Below are 8,532 nucleotides of genomic sequence, written 5' to 3' on the forward strand. Positions count from 1 at the left end.
CTTTGTAATTGTCAACTTTTTTATTTGAAATCATCTTATCATTGAAAAATTCGTGTGAAGTTTTCAAATTTAAAATTCAAATTTTGTAAACGGTCTCGGATGTAGAAACTATTAAAATAGAATTTATAGATATCAAAAAGTTATGCAACTTTATAGTTGGTCACATTTTTAAATAAAATGGTACTGATAAAATGGTATAGTATAATGTGCTGTGTGTGACTAAAGAAATCAAAGACTTCTCTAAATATGAAATAAAATGGTACTGATTAAGGTGGTAGTCTGATTGGTGAATACCCATGGAAACCCATACCTATACAAATCCATCTATACCCATGGGTATCCACCATTTTGACCCGCAATATAAAATAAACCCACCCAACCCAACCCGTTAATAATTAAAACCCATCACAACCCACCAAAACAAAACCATTTCTTAAACCCACCTAAAATATCCATTTACACTCACCCCATTTGCAGGCCTAGTGATGACTTGAGCAGGCGAGCAAAAGATACTTGGGTATCCTTCTAAAAAGGCCATCGTGCAGCTGCTTCGCATGGTCGAGCAAGTTACCTCCAACAGGTGCGCAGCAGAGCTGCAAGTGTAAGATACCCTTACTATAATTCATCATACTACCAAAACCAAGATTTAAGCGTCATCTGAGGCATTGGAGAAGCACCGAAAAAGCATCCTTGGACGAAACTTGTGGAACAGAAGCATACGTGCAACTGCAAGGCCGCAGCAACAGCTTCCTGCTAAAGCAAGGCTCTGCCCTTGAGAAGCTTCATCCAGAAGAGCCATAGCTGGTGCAGGGAATTTACTTGCAAGAAACATAGATATTCGCAGTATAAAGGTGTTCCTGGATCCTGCACATGCCATGACAACAAGGGGGCAAAAAATAGCAGCAGGCATTTGACATGGAACCCAAACTCGCGGTCGCGGTGTTCGTCCTGTTCCTAGCGTTTGCAGCCTGTTCCGCGAACCACCACCGAGACCCCTCTGTCGTCGGATACTCCCAGGAAGACCTCGCACTGCCCAGCAGCCTCTTCAGATCCTGGTCCGTGAAGCACGGCAAGCTCTACGCCAGCCCGACGGAGAAGCTGGAGAGGTACGAGATATTCAAGCAGAACCTGATGCACATCGCGGAAACGAACAGGAAGAACGGGAGCTACTGGCTGGGCCTGAACCAGTTCGCCGACGTCGCCCACGAGGAGTTCAAGGCCAGTTATCTGGGACTGAAGCGAGCACTGCCAAGAGCGGGCGCGCCACAGACACGCACCCCGACAGCGTTCAGGTACGCGGCCGCAGCCGCAGGCAGCTTGCCCTGGTCAGTCGACTGGAGGTACAAGGGAGCCGTGACGCCGGTCAAGAACCAGGGAAAATGCGGTGAGTTCCGTCTCTGGACAATACACGAACGCCATCCTCTTCTCAGCGTGTTGCTGTGCCGATTAGATGCCACTAGACGGTGGGAGATGCGATTACAAGGCGAACAAAAAAAAAATGCTTGCAGGGAGCTGCTGGGCCTTCTCGTCGGTGGCAGCAGTCGAAGGGATCAACCAGATCGTGACGGGCAAGCTGGTGTCGCTCTCGGAGCAGGAGCTGGTGGACTGCGACACCACGCTGGATCACGGCTGCGAAGGGGGGACCATGGACTTGGCGTTCGCTTACATGATGGGGAGCCAGGGGATCCACGCCGAGGACGACTACCCGTACCTCATGGAAGAAGGCTACTGCAAAGAGAAACAGGTTCGCACACAAAAATCTTCACATGTGAACTGGATGATACTAGGACGCAGGGTTCTAATCCTTTGCTCTGGCGTGCGTGTTTAGCCCCAAGCTGACGTCGTCACTATAAGGGCTTGTTCGGTTAGCTCTCAATCCATGTGGATTGAGTGGGATTGGATGGGTTTAAATTCCAAACAAGTCAAACTTCTTAAGAATTTTTTCCAATCCCATCCAATCCATGTGTATTGGGAATAACCGAACAAGACCTAACTGGATTCGAGGATGTCCCGGAGAACAGCGAGATCAGCCTGCTGAAAGCGCTGGCCCATCAGCCTGTCAGCGTCGGCATAGCTGCAGGGAGCAGGGACTTCCAGTTCTACAGAGGGGTAAGTATCAACTGACTTGCCTGTAGTATGGTTGGTTTCAGATGGTGTCATCACTAGCTGTCACAGAAGGGAAGTAACATGTGCGTGTATACCTCGTCTGGCTGGCTGCACTGCTGCAGGGGGTGTTTGACGGGGCCTGCAGCGTCGAGCTCGACCATGCGCTGACGGCCGTCGGGTACGGCTCATCGTACGGCCAGAACTACATCACCATGAAGAACTCGTGGGGCAAGAACTGGGGGGAGCAAGGCTACGTCAGGATAAAGATGGGCACCGGGAAGCCGGAGGGTGTCTGCGGAATCTATACCATGGCCTCCTATCCCGTGAAAAATGCAACACGCTGGGGTGCTTAATATTTTTGTAACGAGTTTGTTCGAAACTATTCTTTTAAATATATCCACATGGCAAAATGCCTTTTTTTTTACCATTGCTGTCAAGATCCCATACTTGATTTCACAAAATCCATGTTGCACTCATCACTCCAGCACGATAGGAACAACTATATATTGTGATCTATCTGCACGACTGTCTTGGAAGGCGATATACGATTGCGCGGCCAAGCGGTAACCGAAGTATGGTCAGTTAATCGGAACAACGTGCTCCCAGCCTCCCAATCTCACCGGCAGGTGTTAATCAAGTATTGCTAACGAAGGATTCGTGGAGTTCAGTTTATCTTCTAAAACCATTTACGAGACACAAGTTGTTTTGAGTCATTATATATCATATTGCTAAGACCTCAGCATCAAAGGTCCCATGGTCTAGTGGTTAGGACATTGGACTCTGAATCCAGTAACCCGAGTTCAAATCTCGGTGGGACCTTTTTTGTTCACATTTTGCCTAAGATTTTTTTTTCATGTTTTTATGTTTTTTAGAGGTAATTCATATTCTGATAATAACGATGAATAAAATGCAAATTTGCCTCAGAATTTGTAGTCGTCCTCGTCCACTTCACAAATTTGCAGTAGAGAGTCCAGTCCAGACTCCATCGAGTTGGTCTTTGGTCGTGCATCGTGCTGAACTGCTGACGCTTCGCGCGGGTCCGAGGTCAGGCAGCAGCAGCACGGAGTAGCACCAGGGCGACCGCCCAGGTTATCGTCGGCCGCCGGCGACCTGTACCCCGGCGAGGAGATGCATCTGAGCGCGAACGAGGGGATCGAGGGTCTGCGATTCGCGGTGACGGGCGGGCAGGGCTTCGTCGGAGCTGCCCTCAGCCTCGAGCTGCTCCGCCGCGGTGCCCGCGAGGTCCGGTCCCTCGATCTCCGCGCCTCCTCCTCCTGGTCCCAGCAGCTCCTCGACGCCGGCGTCCGAATCATCCAAGGTCAGTCCCTCCAGTTTACCATCTTCAGTTCAGATCGCTGCAATCCCCACGGTTTTACTTTGCTGTCGCTGTGGCCTGTGGGTAAATAGCTTACTTCATGCGATTTACTGCGCTGTGAGCAGCAGAATTGGATTCCTCTTAGAATAAGACGGTTTGGAGTGCTTGTAGTCCTTCTATGTTGTAGTTTCGGCTTCTCGTACGAGATGCAAATTACTAAATTAGTGTGTCCAAACGGAGGACGTCACTGTACCACTACTATCTTAATATCTGTGTATCTATGTATCTAGGTAAATAGTTGGTGGCTCTTGCATAGTTGTTTTGCCTGCAATCACCGTGTTACCTTCTGTTTCTCTGTGTTTAATGCAACTGGTTACCAATATATAGCTTGTGGAATGATACATCAGTTTCTTAAGGCCCTGTTTTGCAGGGGACATAAGAAAGAAGGATGATGTGCGGAGGGCTTTCCGTGGAGTGGACTGTGTTTTCCACCTTGCTTCTTATGGCATGTCAGGGAAGGAGATGGTGCAGACTGCGAGATCTGATGAGGTTAATATAAATGGGACCTGCAATGTACTGGACGCTTGCCATGAGCAAGGTGTCAGAAGGCTTGTGTATGTAAGCACATACAATGTGGTATTTGGAGGAAAGCCGATTGTCAACGGAAATGAGGCGTTGCCTTATTTTCCGATTGAAGACCATGTTGATGCTTATGGGCGCAGCAAATCAGTTGCTGAACAGCTGGTACTGAAGAGTAACGGGCGGCCAGCTAAGTAAGTTTACCCTTCTCCTTTGCTAGGCTCCAGTACATTGAAAAATATGGCAAATATGCTCAGTTTTTTTTGTGGACCATGCTGTCCTCCAAACCGACGGTTAGAAAGAAATTGTTTAGGCTGATGCTACCCTTTGCACACTTTTTTAGATTGTGATATTGTCTTCTGAAAAAAATTGTCATCCATAATTGCTCTTTAAACAACAACAAGAATTTCATTTCAGCTTGTAAGCCACGGGTGGCATTTGATTGTATGCAGCCTGTCTTACTGATTGGGTGAAATCTTACAGGAGTGATAAAAGTAGTCGTCTTTATACATGTGCAATTCGCCCTGCTGCTATATATGGACCAGGTGAAGAGCGTCATTTTCCAAGAATCCTGTCCCTTGCAAAGTTGGGATTAGCTTTCTTCAAAATTGGGGACCCAGGTGTCAAGACAGATTGGGTTTATATAGATAATCTAGTTCTTGCTCTGATATTGGCAAGCATGGGACTTTTAGATGACATTCCTGACAGGAAGGGAACTCCTGTAGCAGCTGGTCAGGCGTATTTCATATGCGATGGTAATTGCTTTTACTGTTAGCTTCTGTGATGTCATTACTAATTATACTCATGCAGCTGCACCATCTTTGTGTTTTTTTTTTCTGTCCATAGTGATACTGATAATTTCGTTTTAACTTGAATTTGAAAAAAGTCTAGGCTAGGTAGAGAAGACATTTGTGGTTTGTTGTCTTGATTTTGGCAATAAAAGAAACTGGACCTGTGAGGGAATACTGTCCCACGGCATTGCATTTAAGAAGAAGACCTTGTCATGTAGGTCGACAAAACTTCTAAACACCTACCCCACCCATTCACAGCGGCACTAGGCCTTAGATCTATACTTTGACGTGGACAGATGAGGGGATTTTTTTTAACCCAGCTTGAAATTCGCTCACACGGGAGTTGAATTCAGGACCTGAGGAGTGCTACTCAGTCCATCTAACCAACTCAGCTAGTCCATCTAACCAACTCAGCTAGAAGCCCTTTCGCTTTGCTTTTGGCAATAACACCATTGCTAGCAATATTGTCTTCTCTATGGAAGTATGCTCTGAGGTTGGCGATGGTGCTTACACTCTGTCGGACAGTTGGATTCATGGGCAGAGAATTGAAAATATTGCACCCTGCCTTTTACTTTAGTTCCTAAATAAATGTAGAGTTAACAAGTGCACAGCTTCAAAAGCACTCCCTGACCATGCTTGGGTGACTGATTTGCAAGGGGCATCTTCTGTTCATGTTCACCAAGGAACATATTTGCTGCCTGCTGCCTCTGCTGTGTATACAGGTCACTAAATGAGATTCTCAACACTATTAATAGGTCAAAATCTACCGCAAAGTCCAAGACTTCCTCTCCTGGTTTCTATTACGACACCCCAAACCTGCATAAACCGTCTTGAAAGCTGCACTTGTTGTACCTACATGTCTGTCGAGATCTGTTCCTATGAAAAGCTTATCGCTAATAGGTATAGCTCTAACCTGTCATCTAATTCTTCCTAGAAAAGTCTTTTAGCACTCTCATCATAGCCTACTTTGGGGGCACATATACATTAATAAAACAAGGAAAAAAGGAGACAGAAGATAAAAAGGGCATTGTCTTTTTGACTGCCAATGGTTTGGTACTGGTAGTAGTTCATTGGAGCCTTGGAGGTAATTTTTGGTCGCTTATCTTGTAATAAAGGTGCAATTCTGACTTTCATAGGCTGAGTGTTGGTGTTTGTGTTTCCTTGTTTTTTTTTTTGGAAGTGGGGGGGGGGGGGGGGGGGGGGGGGGGGGGGGGGGGGGGGGGGGGTATTTTACCACTTTGTAAGGATACACAGCTCCTCCTGTGTGTTTGAGGAAAAATGTAATTACTAGCTACTTTACACAGTACATTTTTCCATAATTAGGTGTCCCAGGATTCCAATAGCCATTACTTGAATAACAGAACTATTCGCAATACAAGTACAAAGTGTTCCTTGGGTAAGGTTTACACCCAGTAAATACGGAACTTTTGAGAAGGCCAAGAATTTAGACTTTTTCTTCCTTATAATAGAAATGTCCCCTGAAAAATTGGTGTCTCGAGATCTCTGTGACATAGAACACGGTGATTATATATGCAGCTATACATTTCATTGCCTTACTTAGCTATAAGTGTTTTGCAGGATCACCATGCAATACTTTTGAATTTATCATCAAGCCCCTTTTTCAAAGTTTGGGTTATTCCGTTCCTCAAGTGGTGCTGGATACCTCCGTTGCCCTTGCCGTTTCAAGAATATTTTTATTCATATCTACACTGTTCTACCCATGGCTTGATAGTAAATGGATGCCTCAGCCTCTAATTCTCCCCGCTGAAGTTTACAAGGTCAGCATCTGTCATGTGCAATTTTGATGTTCTCCTTTGTGTTGCCACTTAACCTACCCCAGCATAGTTTTGAAATATGCATATAATGGCCAGAAGATGCAAGTGGACCAGTCATGTCAATTTCATTGCTAGTTTATTTTTTTAAAAAAAAAACAGTTCTTTTCAAGGGATCTCTCTACTGAACTACTCCTGACTAGGCCAGCAGACTTGCAAATAACATTTTTGTTTGATGTTGGACAAAGGTTAAGGTACGAATGCCAATATCCAGGCATCTGTAAATAATCATCTGATGTTGCTTGCAGGTTGGTGTCACACACTACTTTTCGTTCTTGAAAGCTAGAGAGGAGCTCGGCTACGTGCCCATTGTGAGGCCCCACGAAGGCTTGGCCGCAACGATCTCGTACTGGCAAGAGCGGAAGAGAATGGAGCTGGATGGCCCGACCATATTTACTTGGCTGGCCGTAACGATCGGGATGCTGGCCGTGTTTTCTGCCGCCTGCCTCCCGCCAGTCGGCCCGTTGAAATGGGTGCTCGACGTCCACATGTTTGTTTTCCGCTCGATGCTCGTGATCCGGCTGGTCTTGGCGGTAGCGATCGCACTGCATGCTGGCGAAGCCGTGTACGCCTGGTTCTTGGCGAGAAGGGTTGACCCGAGGAACGCTGCCGGGTGGTTCTGGCAGACCTTCGCTCTGGGGTACTTCTCCCTCCGGTACCTTCTCAAGAGAGGCAGAGCGTGAATTCGTGTTTGGTTCACATGTACGTACACTGCGGATCCTGTAACAGTGGTTCCAACTTCCAAGCTTCATGCTTGGTTTTTATTGAGGAGGAGGCGTCAGGCGTATGAGCAATCCCCAGATCGTATCCCTCCTGACATCTGCCTGTGGTCGGATCGGATGTACTTTGTGGTGATACTGTGAACTGGTGAAAGTTTAACAGGTCGCTTTCTTGGATGAGCTGTAATGTAACTAGCCATTGTTAGATCCAAATGCAACTGATGCTCCAGCAGAAATTTGGTGGCTGTCGCACATCTAACGCCGTATACGAACCGTATGATATTATTGATATTGATACGTCGAAGCTGAAAAAAAAACCCAGCTCGTTTTCCTTGCCTGCTATGCCAGTTCATCTGCACGTGTCTTTCTTGTGTCTACAGAGAAGTCCAATGGTCAGTGCTCCCCTGGCGTCTGAACCGGAAGTCCTGGAATAGGCATGTTAGGCTGACGACGGACGGAGTAACCGAAACCGGACCTAAAATACTGCCCACGAAAACAATGAGGTCCAAGCTTCAGCTGAGCTCCACCACTCTTCTGATTCTTCCACCAACCTCCCCCCAGTCCCTCCCCAACCTACCATTGCCGTGCATTCAATAAAAATCAGTGTCGGCGGCGAGCGGAAGCAACCGAAAAAGGGAGAGAGGGAAATAGGTGAGGGCCGAGTGCTGGGTCAGGGTCGGAGATGGACCTGCGAACCGCAGCCATGTACATGAGCCGCACGAGCTGCAGAGTTAGCGCCTGTGCCTATGCGGTTCTTCTTCAGTCCTCCTGGGTCGTCCTGACTGCATTCTCTCGGCCAACATCTCTCGTAGGAAAACATCACCGCAAAAACGATGGTAGCCGCAGACATGAAGTGTAACCACCGTGCGGTATAACTTGTACTGTACGTTTTTATGTAGAGAGCTTGCAGTCTTGCACCACCCGGATGTGTTGTGAAGGTAGATTGGCTGTGGAGAAGCATTTGCTGAAAAAGCTCTACCTTAAAGCCTACTAGTCCGTACGATGCGGAGCCCAAACATGACAAAACGTTTCGGTAGCAGGCGGGGACAGACAAGTTTCATTGGCCCAGCGCCTCCTCCCCATGTTCTCATGTGGATCCTTCGGTGCGCCCGCAGCTGCCCAACTTTTTTTAAGTAAACGTTAATCAAATAAACAGATGCAGCTTCGGTTTATTCTTTTTCTCAACCTAT

General features: G+C 47.0%; 2 protein-coding genes and 1 non-coding gene across 4 annotated transcripts; all 3 read left to right on the forward strand.

Moving 5' to 3' along the window:
• The first annotated feature begins 608 nt into the window (after positions 1-608).
• Positions 609-2,530, forward strand: LOC103627649 (cysteine protease XCP1). Its single transcript, XM_008647944.4, has 5 exons — positions 609-1,384; positions 1,509-1,744; positions 1,829-1,849; positions 1,990-2,109; positions 2,229-2,530. Exons 1-5 carry the CDS (start codon positions 916-918, stop codon positions 2,457-2,459), a joined length of 1,077 nt encoding a protein of 358 aa, XP_008646166.1. The 5' UTR covers positions 609-915; the 3' UTR covers positions 2,460-2,530.
• A 323-nt stretch (positions 2,531-2,853) lies between these two features.
• On the forward strand, positions 2,854-2,925 carry TRNAQ-CUG (transfer RNA glutamine (anticodon CUG)). The gene has a single exon. It is a non-coding gene; the product is annotated as a tRNA-Gln (tRNA).
• Positions 2,926-3,052: 127 nt separating this feature from the next.
• LOC100193755 (uncharacterized) lies at positions 3,053-7,676 on the forward strand. 2 transcript variants are annotated; one of them, NM_001138841.1, is made up of 5 exons: positions 3,053-3,424; positions 3,852-4,194; positions 4,484-4,755; positions 6,370-6,569; positions 6,872-7,575. In NM_001138841.1, the coding sequence occupies exons 1-5, from the start codon at positions 3,235-3,237 to the stop codon at positions 7,304-7,306; spliced, it is 1,440 nt and encodes a 479-aa protein (NP_001132313.1). In that variant the 5' UTR covers positions 3,053-3,234; the 3' UTR covers positions 7,307-7,575. The 2 variants fall into 2 exon arrangements, with proteins under 2 accessions (NP_001132313.1, XP_020408666.1); XM_020553077.3 differs by having other exon boundaries at positions 3,085-3,424; positions 3,838-4,194; positions 6,872-7,676.
• The last annotated feature ends 856 nt before the right edge of the window (positions 7,677-8,532 follow it).

Source organism: Zea mays, chromosome 5 (genome assembly GCF_902167145.1).
Source record: "Zea mays cultivar B73 chromosome 5, Zm-B73-REFERENCE-NAM-5.0, whole genome shotgun sequence".
NCBI lineage: Eukaryota > Viridiplantae > Streptophyta > Magnoliopsida > Poales > Poaceae > Zea > Zea mays.

Coding starts and splice junctions, on each gene's coding strand:
- LOC103627649 (XM_008647944.4), top strand. CDS start 916: ATGGAACCCAAACTCGCGGTCGCGGTGTTCGTCCTGTTCCTAGCGTTT. Junction 1,385..1,508: donor CAAGAACCAGGGAAAATGCG/GTGAGTTCCGTC, acceptor AAATGCTTGCAG/GGAGCTGCTGGGCCTTCTCG. Junction 1,745..1,828: donor GCTACTGCAAAGAGAAACAG/GTTCGCACACAA, acceptor GTGCGTGTTTAG/CCCCAAGCTGACGTCGTCAC.
- LOC100193755 (NM_001138841.1), top strand. CDS start 3,235: ATGCATCTGAGCGCGAACGAGGGGATCGAGGGTCTGCGATTCGCGGTG. Junction 4,195..4,483: donor AGTAACGGGCGGCCAGCTAA/GTAAGTTTACCC, acceptor GAAATCTTACAG/GAGTGATAAAAGTAGTCGTC. Junction 4,756..6,369: donor GGCGTATTTCATATGCGATG/GTAATTGCTTTT, acceptor AGTGTTTTGCAG/GATCACCATGCAATACTTTT.